At 42.9% G+C, this 16,462-nt stretch overlaps 1 protein-coding gene across 1 annotated transcript in view; it reads left to right on the forward strand.

Moving 5' to 3' along the window:
* Positions 1–383: 383 nt before the first annotated feature.
* Positions 384–16,462, forward strand: part of ntn1b (netrin 1b) — a 47,592-nt gene continuing 31,513 nt past the window's right edge. Inside the window, exons 1-2 of the mRNA XM_006797897.3 lie at positions 384–637; positions 807–1,854. Coding sequence (XP_006797960.1) covers positions 840–1,854 — 1,015 coding nt within the window. The 5' untranslated portion in view covers positions 384–637; positions 807–839. The remainder of the gene's footprint in view (positions 638–806; positions 1,855–16,462) is intronic.

Consider the following 16,462-nt stretch of genomic DNA (forward strand, 5'->3'; position numbering starts at 1 on the left):
AACGTGCAGCTGATTTCCTGTGCGTGAAGATAAGGATGTGGTTTAAAGGCCAGCGATGAAACCACGGTGGTCATTGATGGTATCTTAGACGTGTTTTTTTTTTTTATTGTATCTTAGTTATATAAGACACACATACACTGTTGATTGAAGAGAGAGAGGTAGCTGAAAAATTCAAATGACTGCATGACTCTTAAGTTTTATTTCGAGTTTGCTTTTTAAGCTTGTAGTTCACGGAATATGTCGGACGATGTCGCTGCTCCATCTCCTACGTCGAGACATTAAAAGAAAGCAAAAGCAAAAAAAAAAAAGGAAAAAAAAGCTCCGTCTCCTGACTGAATGAGCGGAGCCCCCTTTTTTCTATTATAACAGAGAGGGAATGGGACAGAGGGAGATAGAGGTGGGCAGAGGTGTGACTGAGTGGACAGGCAGAGGCAGAAGGAGGGTCAGAGCCAGCTGGGCATTTGCCATATCTTGGTTTTATTCTGGGTTTTTTAAAGAGGGGGGGAAGTATAACTATAGCAGTAGTTTCGGATTAAATCGGATAGGCTGTTTCTCCAAATTCTTTGGAGTCCTCCTGCACTTTCAGGCTGAGCTGTATATTTGGAGGTAGTGGTCTAGGTGGAGTTTTCTTGGCCCTGTAAGAATATTTTATACACATTTATTTCTTTTCATGCATTTGTTTGCGTCCTAACCCACTCTCTAATTTCCTCGTGAGCGTTATTTATTGTTTAATAGCTGTCTTGTTTTCTTCTTAATACCTGACTGCAGCGCTGCTAACTGATTATCTTGTCCTCGTCGCATTTCAGCGCAAACCCACCCCCTACGACTCACGGATTACAATGCAAAGGATTTTGGAGGTTTGGGTCACCTTGGTGACAGTTTCTGCGCTTACCAAATGTGTCTTTGGGGGATACGGGTTCAGCATGTTTGCTGCACAGTCTTCCCCTCCGGACCCGTGCTATGACGAGAACGGGAATCCTCGGAGATGCATCCCCGACTTTGTCAACTCTGCTTTTGGGAAAGACGTGCGCGTGTCCAGCACCTGCGGCACTCCGGCCGCCCGCTACTGTGTGGTGACCGAGAAAGGAGAGGAGAGGAGTAGGGACTGTCACACGTGCGACTCCGGAGATCCCAAAAAGTCCCATCCACCTGCCTATCTGACAGACCTCAACAACCCTCACAACCTCACCTGCTGGCAGTCTGAAAACTACGTGCAGTATCCGCAGAACGTCACTCTCACCTTGTCCTTGGGTAAAAAGTTTGAGGTCACCTATGTGAGCCTGCAGTTCTGCTCGCCCAGACCCGAGTCCATGGCGATCTACAAGTCCATGGACTATGGCAAATCGTGGGTACCTTTTCAGTTTTATTCCACTCAGTGCAAGAAGATGTACAACCGGCAGAACAGGGCAGCAATTACGAAGCAGAACGAGCAAGAGGCGATCTGCACGGACTCCCACACAGACATGCACCCGCTGACAGGTGGGCTCATAGCCTTCAGCACGCTGGACGGCAGACCGTCGGCACACGACTTCGACAACTCTCCGGTGCTTCAGGACTGGGTGACGGCCACGGACATCAAGGTGATCTTCAGCCGGCTTCACACGTTCGGAGACGAGAACGAGGACGACTCCGAGCTGGCCCGTGATTCCTACTTTTACGCAGTGTCGGACCTGCAGGTCGGAGGACGGTGCAAGTGCAACGGGCACGCTTCAAAGTGCGTCAAGGACAGAGAGGGGAATCTGGTTTGCGAGTGCAAACACAACACGGCGGGACCGGAGTGCGACAGGTGCAAACCTTTCCACTACGACCGACCCTGGCAGCGCGCCACGGTTAGAGAAGCCAACGAATGTGTCGGTAAGGGATCCCCTGTTTTCCCCTTCACTCTGGAAATATTTAAGCGTTTATCAGTGCCAAAATAATCGTAATTAGTGTTGTTATCAGTGTTTTCTGCTGTAACACACACACACACACACACACACACACACACACACACACACACACACACACACCTACACACACACACACACACACACCTACACACACACACACACACACAATTAATTCTAGCCAGGTGATTATTCGTTTGCCTTTACTTTTGTCTTTCTCACGTAGCGTAAAACACTCCCCTGATAGTCTCTCCAATTTAAAATATCATTTTGCGCCTAAGTCTAAAATGCGTACTTTACGCACAGGGTCATATGGTAAATGGTGCTCCTTAAATTAGAAATAATTAATTTCTTTTTGGCTAAATATATTGTATTGGAGGAAAAGAGGAGGAAAAGGCCTTTATGTCAAAAACAAGCTGAAATCTCAGCACCTGCGCAGTGAAAACCCCTCAAACTAAAACGTCTATATCTTCAAAATACTTTCTTGAAAATTAACCAACTTATTGGTGAATTATTTATACATTTTATATCCTCCAAACCAAATAAACTGTTTTTGAAACGACCACAGGAAAAAAAGCAAGATCTATTTTCAGTAGAAATTAGGACTAATTGCTGTTTCAGCAAATTAAAGATTTCACCAATTTAGTTTGAAAAAAAAAAAAAAAATACAAATTACGCTAAAAGAAACACCAATGATTTCTAGGAGGCAGGTGCGCCACCGTGAAATAAAGAAAAAAAAATCTTTTTCTGTTGTTTCCCAACTTTCACATCCTCCATATCAGTTCTGCAAAGACGCACTTTGTCAACCTTTGATCTTTATCAACATCCACAATAAATCCATGAATAGCAAAGAAAAGGCAGGAAGTCGTTTCAGTAAACAAAGTGCGCCTGCCCAAATGCGTGACTGCGTTTTGCCCCGCGTGTTTCCGACTGTAGTAGCAGCTCTAATAGGAAAGGAAACATTGCAGCTGAGCAGATACACTGCAGGGGCGTGTTGTGTTTCCATAAGCAGGTGCTATTACAGATTGGACGGGCGATTAGGGCGGTTTTATTGACATTTTTGGCACGTAGAGTATAAACTGCCACTTTAGAGGCAGTAAACTATTCAGAGAGGAGGACAAAGCGCTGGGTAATCTGAAGCCAGATCTCCCCTCTTTTTTTTTTAATTGTAGGGAGAGTGTATTTGCTGCGATGCTGATTATTTCTGAACAGAGAGCAGGAAAGTTTATATCAACAGCTTAAAGCGAAGCAAACCTGGAAATGTAACAAAGTCTCCGACACTGCCATGGTTTGCTCAACCAAACGGAACAAGTGAACAAGTTGTTCCCCTTGGCCTCCGCCTTTCGCCCTTGCAAAAGCCAGCATGTGAGTGTATTTTACTAAAACAAAGGCTTGTCACTTGTGGCATCCATCTCGCTGTCAAGGGGAGGGAGAGCCCCCTTTACACCACCAACTCACTTTTTTTGTGCGACTGGTGTCATCAGATAATACAAAAAAAGCCAGACTGAGCATGTCTCCCTAAGAGAAAATAATAAGGGTGTCCTGACACCTTTTGCATGAAAGAAGAAGAGCCAGGGGGAGGGATTGTTTCTACTGAGCGCTCGGGTCCATATGGTCTGGCGGTGGGGATGCAGAGTTGTGGCGCTAATGATGTGTCTGGATTTCTCCTCCCCGCTGGAGGACATCGCGGTGTTGAGGGAAGAGAGAGAGAGAGCGGTTATGGGAGAGTTGGTTTCACTTATTGTTCAGGACAAAGTCAACTTCCCATGACTTTGCATGCAGGGTCGTCATCAAAAAAAAAAAAGAAAAGAAAAGAAAAGAAAAGAAAAGAAAGAAAGAAAGAAAGAAAGAAAGAAAGAAAGAAAGAAACGCATTTACGTTGGCAGCAGCATTCCTATCAGCTGGAGGTGAACGACTGACAAATTTGACCATAAAACAAGAGGGGCACGGGTCCCCCCCCCCCCCCCCCCCCCCCTGCTCTTTCCCCCTCTCACTCTCACCCCGTGGAATGCGTTTGGCCACCCAGCGTTTCTTCATAACTTCCATATGAAGGGAACGTCAACTTTTACAAGGAGACATCGAAAGCTGCAAGAAAACCCCCCAGGACATTCAAAATTACAGTAAAGAGACTGAAAAAAGATTAGAGCGAGACTCAAACTGTCTCTCTATAGTCACGAGGTTTTTTGGTTTGTTTGTTTTTTGCACATATTTTATATTAGAAATAAAAAAAAAAATGCGTCATTTATTTTGGTATTGCATTTCTCGCGTAGTTGTTTTTAATCATCTTATTATAAATGGGAATATTTTGCATGCTGCGCAAAAGTATCCACTTCTTTCAAATCTCCGTGCGGCCCGCAGCTATCCGGAGTCATTTAGGTGCCTTTACTATGCGCGACCTTTCAAAACTCTTTGAAACTTTCACCCAATCAAACAGAAAAGGTAAGCAAGTAAAAGAGACGGCCGTGAAAACAAAACCACGCAGGCGCTGCTCTCAAAACTGTGCCGTGGAAAGTAAAACAAATGTGATTTCAAGTCTGACAAAAGCTCTGCAAATCATTTAAATCCGCAATTCATTTTTTAAAAGTGTGTTACACGTTAAAAACTGCGGCATCTATAGTTTTTCTCCAAAACATATTTTTTATTGCGAGCTCTCTGTTTTTTAATTACGTAACAGACACTATAGAAGCCACACGCACACACACACACACACACAGCTCGGATCTTGTTTAATTACTCAGTGCGTGATGATATTTGACCGTGAGCCATAAAGGAATGCATAATGTTGGGAAACGCGCACATATGGTGACACATCAGGCTCTCATGTCCCAGGCAGCTGCTTCATATTCTCTCCGTGTTCCGCGTATATGGCGCTCTGACCCCTGACAGTCAGGCCCCTGCTCCTCTCCGGCCTGAGTGACTGATGGGCTGTGAAGGTGGGGGTGGGGGGAGTGTACTGTGGGAAACTTTGGCTTGCCAAGTGGGTTTCGAGACGAGATGAAGATGGTCCCCTCACTCATACGTGTAATTTTGCACTTGTTCGATTTATGCTTTTGCTTTTGCTGTCGCCCTGCCGTGTGATGCTCGGTTTTTCTTTCTTTTTCTTCTTCTTCTTCTTCTTCTTCTTCTTTTTTAGAACCTCCGGACAACTGGAGGTGCAGTCAGTCTCATACACTTTTGAGGTGCATTTTCCTGTAGCTGCTTTTATGTATCTCTAAGTGTAATAAAAAAAAGTGTTTGTAGGAGAGATTCCAACGAGCAAGCCTGTAGTGTAGAAAACGGCGTCAGGCATTCATTAAACCTACACAGATATCTTTGTGAGGAAGAGCCAACCTATTTGCCACCCACAAGGCAGCTGAATTAGGATGTGATTGTATCAGACGGCTGCTGGCTGACTCTGCCAGTACACTCTGTAATAAAGAATCTAAATGCACGTTCACGTATCTTTAAAGAGCCGCCGGGTTTGACGGTAAATATGACAGAAGAATTCAAATCAATGCTACAGCTGCCTTTGAAGTGGCTTCTTCTGGTCACATGTATCCCAACAGTCCTCTTAAAGACACTCAAGTACTGCCAACAGCAGCACTCGTTTTTAAAAAGCATTCATCTGAATTTTAAAATCCGTTAAAAATGGATGTTAATGTGCACTTACTGCCAGCGGAAAAGTGGATATTGTCGCACAATATTTTCATCTGGAAGAAGTGTCCGTGTTTAAGGCCATTTGCATTTGTGCAGCTGGGCTGTGCACTTGGATTCAATCGAATCAGACTTTCAAATCAGTCGGGTTATGAGTACCTTGCATGGCAGCAGTTCAGAGAGAAAGAGAGAGAGGGAGGGGGAGAGGAGACACTGCTGGAGACAGGAGGGAACCAGAGCCTGGCGATACAAGGACACCGCATTTACCACGTGAGCCACTCCACATCTAAAGCCCTGCTTTCATGTTCAGTTTACCGCTGAGCCAGGATGATTTCAAATATGGCTCAGTGGCACCACTGACACCGTTTCTGCTGACGGTGTCTGTGCCACCCGCTCCCCGCCCCTGGGATGCCAGGTTAGGCCGGGCCAGGCCTGCTCACCATCTGGGTCTCATTTCAGCTCCATAGCAGCAGCCCATGTGACGGGAGAGAAGAATTCCTGCAAAGCAATGATGTCATAGGTTTCCTTGTAATAGAAGCTGCATTCGGGTCCCTTCGCTCTCCCTCTCGTCCCCCGTCCCCCCCACATTATTATCTGGCCTGTAGCTGTGTGGCAATGCCAGGGGGCACAGAGTCAGCCCTTTCTGTTGAATTTGGAAGCTGAGACATATTTGTGTGAGTGTGCATGTGTGTGTGTGTTGCGGGGTAGAGTGAATTTTCTTTCTTTATTGTTTTTTAAGGCAACAATAGCCAGAGGTGACCGCTATTTTTGGGCTTGTTGTTGTTTTGATGGGTTTCATATTTAAATACGCAGATGATCAGACAGGAAGGTTTTTAGTCCCTCTGATAATAAGTGAAGCGTTCATAAACAACACTGGCGAGGAATCGGGGTAGCTTTAATAGGGATAATGATAATAAAAAACAAAGTAAATGTTTGAGTGAACGACATGCTCCTGTTGTGGGCTGTAAATGATCGCAGGAGGAACAGTCTTTCTTCCCTGGGTTTGAAACAACCTTCACTGCGCCGTGCAAACAGTCTAAAGCAGACTCAACAACAGCAAAGCAAAGTGTCTTTAATAAAGGTGGAATAATGAGAAGAAAATAGAAAGAGATGTTCAATAAAAAGCAGTTAATAGGAAACAGGTGTGCTGCAGGTGAGGAAACACTCGGGAACATTTCTGGCACTGCAGCAGCGTGGAAAGTCAGACACCCTTGACAGAGTCCAACCGGGACCGGACCGCCAGGCCGCCGGACTGACGAGTCTCAGTCATGTAGAACTTGTCAGCGCTGCACGGCTGCAGCTCGGAGGCGCACAGGGAGGAAATCTCAAACGGGGTGACCGACGGGAGAGAAAATTGCAGGCAGTAATAAAGCAATTTATTTCAATCAGTAAAATCAAATGTGAAGCAGACCCGCCTGTGCTTTCCTTATGAATATGAAAAAAAAAAAAACTTTAAAAAACGGCACAGCTCAAATGACGGACTCCTCTGGGGTCGACCCTAGCAGGAAAACTGGAGACACTCGCTGTGGAAACTGTGACAAGAACCATTATCCATCATTTTCTTTTGTTTTTGGATCCATTTTTTTAAAGGCCACTTAACTGCGAGGTTATCTCGAATGATATTTGAACAATTCCAGATTCCTTTGGCATTTGTTGAAGGAAAACCCAAGAACCGAGATGTGACTGCGAAGAGTTAACGCTTATCAGGGCTTTGTTTGCCATATTTCATCATATATGATGTACTTTTTTAAAATTAGTAATTTAACCTGACAATAAAATACCTTAGAAGCGGGATAAAAATTAATCTTCAGTAAAGAGACGTAGTTTTTCTGTTTTTGAGTCTTGGTCTGCTTTAGACTGTTTGCACAGCACTCGTGAAGGTTGGTTCAAACCCAAAGGAAAAGGAGGTTATCCCTGGGATCATTAACAACCCACAACAGGAGCATGCTGCTCACTCCAACATTTACTTTGTTTTCTATTATTATCATAACCATATCATTATGGTTATTCCGCACCAATGCCTTGTTTATGGGCACCTCACTTACTATCAGAGGGGGTTGAACCCCTTGTTAAAGAAAGCCTGTCCTATCAGAGCTAGAACCTTCCCACACTTATCAACATTTAAGTAAAAACAAAAGAAAGAAAAAAATACTTTAATGATCTCAAAATGACAATAAAATAATAAAACTGCACTGAATTAGTTGGACAAATATAACTGTTAATAACAAAAAGAAAAGTAAACAGTCATTTTAAGTAATTTCATAAATAAAAAGAAAATGTTACATTTTCCAACATACTATAATTAACACTCTAAATTTTACTGTAATTTAGCCCCAGGCATATAAACATAATGGACAGTGGATGAAAGGTGGTTGTACCTCTTGGGTTTGACAAATGACAATGAAGCCAGTGCAGGAACACCTTAAATCTTCATGTATTCTCACGGCCAGCAGGGGGCGACTCCTCTGGTTGCCAAAAGCAGTCCAGCTCTATAGAGGTTTATGGGAAAACAACCCTCATTTTCTTTATGGTATGAGCTCAGCAAACACTTTCTTGATGAGTTTACTTTTAAAATCTCTAGTTTAAAGTGTTGTCGTGTGGGGTTCGTTTTGTAATTCACGGCCCCTTTAGAGTCATAAGGGAAGATAAAGCATCTTCTGTATGAGAAGCTTTTAATGAGAGGGCAGTGTCCTTCGGTTTCTCAGTAAAATCCACCCATTGCTTGTAATGACTGGTTTCCAAAACCAGCATGTTAAATGCTTCAATGCTCAGCTTGAAGATTCACTATGCAGTGAGTGATGTCACAGTACTTCCATCCATCTCTTCTATACAGTCTATGATAAAAGCAAAACATATTCCCTCCAAATATTTTGTATACAGTCCTTAGTCCATATTGCACATTTGCTAAAGCTATTTGTCCATGACCATAAACTTAAAAGCATGTTGTGTGGTTGATTAAAGGGAAATCAGTGTTTAGTGTATTGCACTTCATAGACCCTTCATAGACTTTTCTGCTCAGTAGGACTGCAACCTAGGTTTTTTTGTATTTAAGCCTCCATGTTAGGTGATCCTTCATGCTGGAGCTGGATACGTAGCTGTTCCAGAAATACATCATTTAGCTCTGTCACAATTACAAGTGGAGAACAATGCTTCTGGAATTGGCCTTCGCTCTGTCGCCTCCAGTCTGTCTTGCAACATAAGCCTATGTGCCTTTGGTAAGAGGTTTCTCTGTATACAACCAAACCATAAAACAAAGAGATGTATTTGGAGGATCTCAAAAAAATCCATGCTCCGCTACAACCCAATGTCCTCTGGGTAAAGCCTGCATGTTTTGAGGATTTTGTTTTGTTGAGCTCATAATTCAACACAGACACGGCTGTTAGGAGCCAGAAAGGTTTCACTCGGGCTTTTAAGAACATACTGAAAAATCTTGTTCAGCGAAGTTGTGGATGGTGGTTAGGAGAGGTGACTCAGTGTTTCGAGAGAAGCGTGTTCACCCTCGCTTAACGCTCGTATTCTTCACTCAGGAGCTGTTGGACGCCATAACAGCAGTGTCGACAAGCACAGAACACAGAACATGCTGACACCTAGCATACAGATTGCTTTATTATACATTTTAATCCAAAAGTTTTAGCCTCTGTCAGATGACATGAACCACACGTAGATTTGGACGCATGATGGGCTGTGAAAATGGCCCAAAATATACAGTTTCAGACAACAAGTGCGGTTCATCCAGCTGTTCTTTTCCTTTAATGGAATTTATTGCACAGTAGAGAACAAAGTTTGACTCGTGTTGCACAGGTGTCGACTTCAGCTTGTGTCTCATTGCATGACTGAACTTAAAGCCAAGAGTAACCCTGACTGAATGATTGTCTCTTAAGCTGATGCTTCACAGAAAGTATTTGACCGGTCAGTCACATGAAACAGTGCAGTGACCACAGCATAAGAGCTACTGTACTTACTGCATTTGAACAAAAACATGTTTAGATAAAGTCCACTTGGTCGGAGATGCACAAAACCCACAATTCACACCAAATAAAACCAGACTTGACTCATGCATATTTGAAATATGATTTCTCATATGTAGGTCTCAGCTACCACACAATTCATCCAAAGCATCAAATTGGCAGATATCATTGGTGGCTTGAAGTCCTGTAAATCAAAGACACACAAACCTCTATTAAAAAAGGCAACAAATTTGTTCAGTGAACAACATAATTTTAAATACAAGTGAACCATATGCCAGCCATATGTCAGACAGGTGCCTGTTAACAAAAAACTTAAATATTTTCACTTAACTGGAGACAATTTTGTGTTTTTGTTCTCTCTTTCCGCTGACAACTCTCATCTTTCAAAATAAAAGCACCCACTTCAAAATAAAACCAGCAAGATGGATTAAAATCAAACTTCAGAAAATTCGCAGCAAAATGGACAAACATGAAAAACAAGACAAGACATCAACTATGTTAAAACAAATGACATATGTCAAACTAACTTTAATTTTATTATCCTCCCAGGTTGTCAGCTATGACCCTTTAATGGCTTCCTATTTATGATCAGACATATATAAATTTCAGGCCTGATCGGTAGGTCACTGCATGACATACTCCTACTTAGACTCCAATTACACTCACTTTCAGATCCTAAATAATATTATGATTATTATTATTTTAATTCTTGTGTTTATTTGACAACAGACCACAGTGTCAGTGCCACAAGGTGAATGGCGAAGACAGCTCTGAGTGTTTATTTGTCTTCATTCTTGCTCACGTAGCCGAGATGAAATGGACGCACATGTTTGTGCGAATGTGCGGATGCTCGACTCTTTGTGTCCATCGTCTGTCTACACGGAGCTGACTGGGGCTTCCAGGGTGGCATCGAGACCACCTAGTGCGTGCACATCGAGCCCCTTTGAGGCGCTGAAGCAGTGCAGCCTGGGAATGATTAATGGGCCAGCGGAGTGACACGCTCCGCAGCTCAGCTTCAGACCCCCAGCCAGCTCCCCTGCTGTGCCGCCACCCGACACAGCCAGCTCAGTGACAACGCCGCTTGTACGACCACACACAACACGCTTCCTCGGTGTCACTTACCCAACTTTCCCCCGGTGCCACCTCCCCCCAACCTCTCCACTAAAAAAAGCATTAAGCAGCTCCACTGTGGAGGAAACGCTAAGCTCCTTTAGCTGGTACCATCCTTCCTGCTGCGCTGTCAACACAGGCGTCTTTTTACTGGAAGACAAAGGCAACAAGTGACAACCGGCTCAGTTATAGATGCCTAACACGTATGGTCATCTGCAAAATGTCTTGAACCCAACTAGAATAGCATTTATAGTAAGTCTTTACTACAGTTTTATGGGAAACCATCATTAGTTTAGGCCTCACAGTGTGTGTGCCTGATCTCAATAACATCATGTAAATTAAACGTGACTGCTGTTTAAACCTTCACCACGCATTAGAAATTCCAGCTGCTAACTGCCTCACACCTCTTTTCACTAACAGCAACTTCACTTTTAAACAAAGGATAGACATAATATGCCGGCCTCAAAGAGGAAATAGAGCTGCTGGTCCCGCTTACATATTTATTTTTCCATATAACCTCTGCGGAGGCGTCTCCGAGTGGCCCTGTTGCTCCATAATGGATTTCTACATCCTCCTGTGCTCTGGCCTCATCTCTCACATACCCCAGTGACCAATTCTTCTCTGAAAGAGAATGAGGAACCACTTATTGGATTTGAGGGGATATCCAGCAGGATAGATAGAGAACAGGAAAATTCTCTGGCTACCAGACATCGTTCCCTAAATGACTATAAATATCCTAGGGTTCCACATCTGCTCAAAGGCGGGAAAACCTGGGGATTCATCAGCAGGAACTCTCCCTCTGCTCACTGTGTGTGTGTGTGTGTGTGTGTGACTGACACAGACTGCTTTAGCAGCCTGGGAGCAAGGAATCATCCACAGGCAGAGGATTAAGTAGCCTTCCAGTCTCCTGTAACTCTTCCAGTCTGAGTGGGCATGTAGACTGTTCCCATCCTCCTCTTATCTCTTGTTCAGGTCGTCACAGCTACCGTGGGGCAGATGGCTCACGATGCCTTAACAGGCTCAAGCCAAACAGTAGAAAGTGATTTCCTTCCTCTCCTGATTCGTCTGAGACATATAACAGGCGGTTTCCTTCCATCTCTGCTCACAGGAAAACCTCAGGCGCTGACTGTGCAATCTAAACGCAGGCAACGCCGAACAGCCTATAGCCTGCAAACACCTACGTGTGTTTATTTACACGGATAGCGAGGCAGTTTCTCATGATAGGGAGTTAGAGATAACGCCTTGTATCTGGTTCCCACTTATACAGGCATTTGGGAAAAATGACCTCAGAACAGAGAAACCAAACACCATGTTAGATTTGACCGTGACATACAACTGGTGCAGTACCTGGGCTCTGTTACGGCACCATTTTTGTCTTGTAGCACTAAACATAAGACTTTAAAGAAGTCACAGAAGTGACTGCAAGGTTTCTATTTATTTATTTAAAAATGCCTAAAAAAGACTTAATGTAGACACTGATGCAACAGTGCTTGCTGAGAAGTTACAGTCTGTTTGATCTCACAGCTCATTGTGCTTGCTCTGATTTTGATCTGAACATTACAGATTTCAAAATCAAAAATGAAACTAAACAAAAAACACAAACTGAGTAGATTCTTAGACTGACCTGAGGTTACCAGACCTCTGTGCTTGCTCATTATCTCTACTAGCAGATTGTGCATTAGACACAAAAAAAACCCCAACAGAAAAAAATGTTAGCATTCCTGTTGCATTGTGGGTAATGTGCATATACAGTGAGGCCGAGATCAGAGAGTAAAATCATAAATATTTAACCCTGTTTTATATACAGTCATTAGCCTCTGGAGCTAGAAATGAAGCCAGAGCCAAAAACTGTAGTTCCTAGAATGACCACTTGAGGCTGGCTTCTGAAGTGAGTCAATCTTCATAGACTCCAGTATTAAAATGCTCAACTTCTGAGCTGAAATGAAAATGAACATGTTTAAATTCTTCTAGAAAAAAGGGTCTTGGTCTTGGTAGCTATTTTTTAAGTTAATGGTAGAGGATAGAGGGAGTAAATTTTTATATAACCTTTAAATGGTACCGGTCCGTGAGTCGTTTGGTATTGGGCTGCAAGAGTTGATGCTCGGGTGTGAAATTTTTGGTTTTCAGGGTTTTTATTGGTTTTTAGTGCCATTTTTTTAATCGTTAACTTAGTTTCCCTGGGTCTTTTCCCGTGTGTTATGAATAAGTCTTCTTTTTTTGGGTACCCATACTGTTTTATTATGTTGTATTTATCCGCGACACCTTAAAGGCTGGTCCGTGAAAATATTCTCGGACATAAACCGGTCCGTGGCGCAAAAATTGTTTGGAGACCGCTGGCTTAAAGGTTGGATTATTTGGACCATATCTGATTTGAATGACAGGTGGGTACCAAATCAGCACCTGTAGTCACTTACCATCAGCTAGGCCACATATTTAAGGTACAGAACTGGACCTATTAACCAATGATGTTATCTTTTAATGCAGTTATTTGAAAACAAAAATCAGATGTAATTGCAGTAATTGCACTAACAACTAACCAAAAAAACATGTGCATTGCTTTGTGTTACTAATTAGCAGGTCGGCATAATGTAACTAGAACAGCTATGCAATCTGTGCGTGCACCTTGACGAGACTTGACCCCACTTGCTAAAGCTAGCAAGTGGGGTCAAGTCTCGTTAGTTCTTGTTCAAAACAAAACAACAACAATGATAAAAACAAACAGCAAAAGACGCTATAATCAAGGATTCAAAAAGAGCCATTTTAAACTAGCAGTTGACGTTACTGTGGCCATCTTTCACATACAGTCTTTGGCCTGTGACTCTGTTGTTATGGCAGGTTTTTGCAAAATGATTTGCAAAAATAAGGGTCACGTCCCTTTAAACAGTAAAATGATATATTAGTAATAAACCAGGCAGGTCTTACTGACAGCTGAGGCCTTTGTACTGCATTTGTTTTACTCATTACTCCAGTAAGGTTCAGGTTCACTGAACATTGCCGCTAAGATTTCCTCAGTTAACGTGCCTCAGGAAGACACCAAGCCTTTTCCTCTTCACTCAGTACCATGTCCTGGAAGCCACCTAGCAACCAGGACAAACTTTGGGACAAAATGTACACAGCAGTAACAAAATTCCTGTGACTTCTCAGTGTTTCCATAAAAGCAACCATTAACCATTATTTTCCTAATTTCCCCCCTCTCCTATCTGAAGAAATGCTGTGAATGCTGTTCAAGCTCTAAGAGTTTTCCTAAGTTGGTGTACAGCTTTCCTTCACAGCTTCTTTGACTTGTAAAGAGTTTACACACCACCGTGTGCAAAAACTCCACAAATGTCTCAGTGAATTGAATGAAAACTGAAAAACAATTGTCCTTAAGCTTTATCTTTGATAGCTAGGACAGGGGGTTAAATGTGCAATCTAAAATACACAGGAGAGACATTTTTGAGATGGGAATGTGGCCAGTTATAAATAGGCCTTTGGAGAAAAGTGAAGAAAAGCACAATAAACATGCCACAAGAACGATGGATTGTCACCTCAGCATTATTATTTACAGCCTAGTGGCTTCCTGCCTCTTCCTCCCTTATTCCCTCTGCACGGGTGAACACCGTGGAGCTGCCGTGTGCCGGAGTGTTAAAATAACCTCCTTGCTCTGTGGGGGAGATTTGGACCTCAGCCTAACACTGGAGTCCTGCAGCAGGACTGTTTAGGACAGGTTTAGTCTGGAGAATACCTCTTATGACCACAAGCTCAATTAGGCTCGATTCATGTAATGCCAGGTTTACTGTAAATACAAGCCGTGAGCTGGAGGAAACTATTCAGGCCGGCCTCAGTTCGGTGATTACAGTTAGGATAAGTGGGTGATTTTCAAATGTCTCCCTATTGTATCAACACTAAACCACAATTCCTATAATCCAAAATTACTCACAAGACACAATGAATAAGAACTATAGGCTGCAGTAATCTAGACAAAGGACAAAATAAGTACAAAGCTTGTGGTGCCACAAAGGCCACACTGCTCCAAAGTCTTATCCTACGTCATGCCCTGTTCCAACCAGCTAGCTTTGTGACTCAGCTTCAGTGACGGAGAACTTTTAAGATCTTGGTAATGACATGGAGAAGAAAGGTTTGACAAAGGTATATGGACTTACAGCGATAATGTATGATGTAGGAAATCTGGAAAATGTTAAGAAATTAGTAACAATTTTCTAAACAAAATCAAACACTGACTCCTGATCAGATCCCACTGCTTGGTTATGCAGGTTAAAAATGCAAAAGTAATTTTAACTCCATATACTCTGGCCTACAGTACCGTGCAAAAGTCTTGAACCACCAGTGTGACCTTAAGAAATTTGAGGAAACTGGGAAACTGAATAAGTGGAGGACAAAAGAAGAAGTGGCAGCTTTAATCTACAGCCGATGAACAGTATCTGAAAATCATGTCATTAAAAAATAGGAAACAAATCCAACAAAGACCAGAAACAGGACCTGAGAGATGCAGATGAACCTTCAATGGAAGGAAGAGGAAGAAACAGCAAAAAAAAGTCTGAGGCATGCATACTAACTCACGAACTAGAATGGAAATGAGTAGCAACAAGTCTTATGGAGTGAATTTGAAATCTTTGGTTCAAATTATCATCAATATGTACGAATGAGAGGGATCGGGCGAGGCGCTACAACAGTGAGTGTCTACAGCCATCTGTGAAACATGGTGGAGGCTCTGTCAAGGTTTTGGCTGCATTTCATTCAGTTGTGTTTGAGATCTTGTTTAAATTGATGGAAATATGAACACAGGAAAGTAATATCAGATTTTGATCCACTATGCAGTACCATCTGACTGCCAGCAGCTTAATTTTTCATCATTACAATAACACGGTAGAAGCATACCTGGATAGAAAAACACACAGTGGAACAGCCTAGACCTCAACATTTAATGGTGTAAAGAGCTACTGAAGTAATGGATGAACAGTTAAGAAAGCTGGGCACAGTGGTGTTATAGCATTTAGATGCAATCCACATACAATAACCATAAAAGCTTCCTTTAGAGACAGAACGGGGGGAACAGAATTTGCTTATCAAGCTTAATGACCTTAATGACCGAGGACCTTTTCGTCACCTCTCCCATAAACTCGAGGAAGGAAAGGAGCAGCACTCCTGTCAGCCTGTTTCCACACCTACACTTTGGAAGCGCTCCAGTTCATAAATGAAAATATACAAGGCATCAAACAAAAACACACAGCTCTATCAGAAACTAATAAGCTTTTATGAGATTATTACTCAAGAGAATATTTCAGCAACAGTCACAGCGGGCATTTTTAGTCAGTGACGCAGTTGCACACACACACACACACACACACACACACACACACACACACACACACACACACACACACACACACACAGAGAGAGAGAGCATAAAAAAGGAAGTATTCTCCAGTGAACGCCGCGCAGTCTTGAAAAGCAGTGACAGCAGGATGTTCCGTCACCAATCCATCAGCTTTGTGCTTTAATTGGTCATTTTAAGTGCAGTTTTGTTTCCTCCAGCGGACTGCCAGGAAGCGAACCTCAAACGCGATCAAGATTTGGCTCTGCGTTAAATTTAAACACATGACCTCTGATGGTGGGAGGATCAGGTGAAAGAGAGGCCTCGACAACAGGTCTGGACATTTGAAGAAAAACTAAGAAGAAGAAGAAGAAAAAAGAGAGCTAATAGCCAGCATGTAAACACATCCTTTTACACCCACACCCACACCATCCCCTCGTGTATCTGTGTCCCATTTCACTCCAAAAGACGAGATGAAAGGCGTGACAGAAAAAACGAGTGACACGCAACAGAGGTTCCAAGTGAGGCTGTTGCAGTTACACGGCGTATGT

The sequence above is a fragment of the Neolamprologus brichardi genome, chromosome 4 (genome assembly GCF_056152115.1).
Source record: "Neolamprologus brichardi isolate AB-2024 chromosome 4, ASM5615211v1, whole genome shotgun sequence".
Taxonomy (NCBI): Eukaryota; Metazoa; Chordata; class Actinopteri; order Cichliformes; family Cichlidae; genus Neolamprologus; species Neolamprologus brichardi.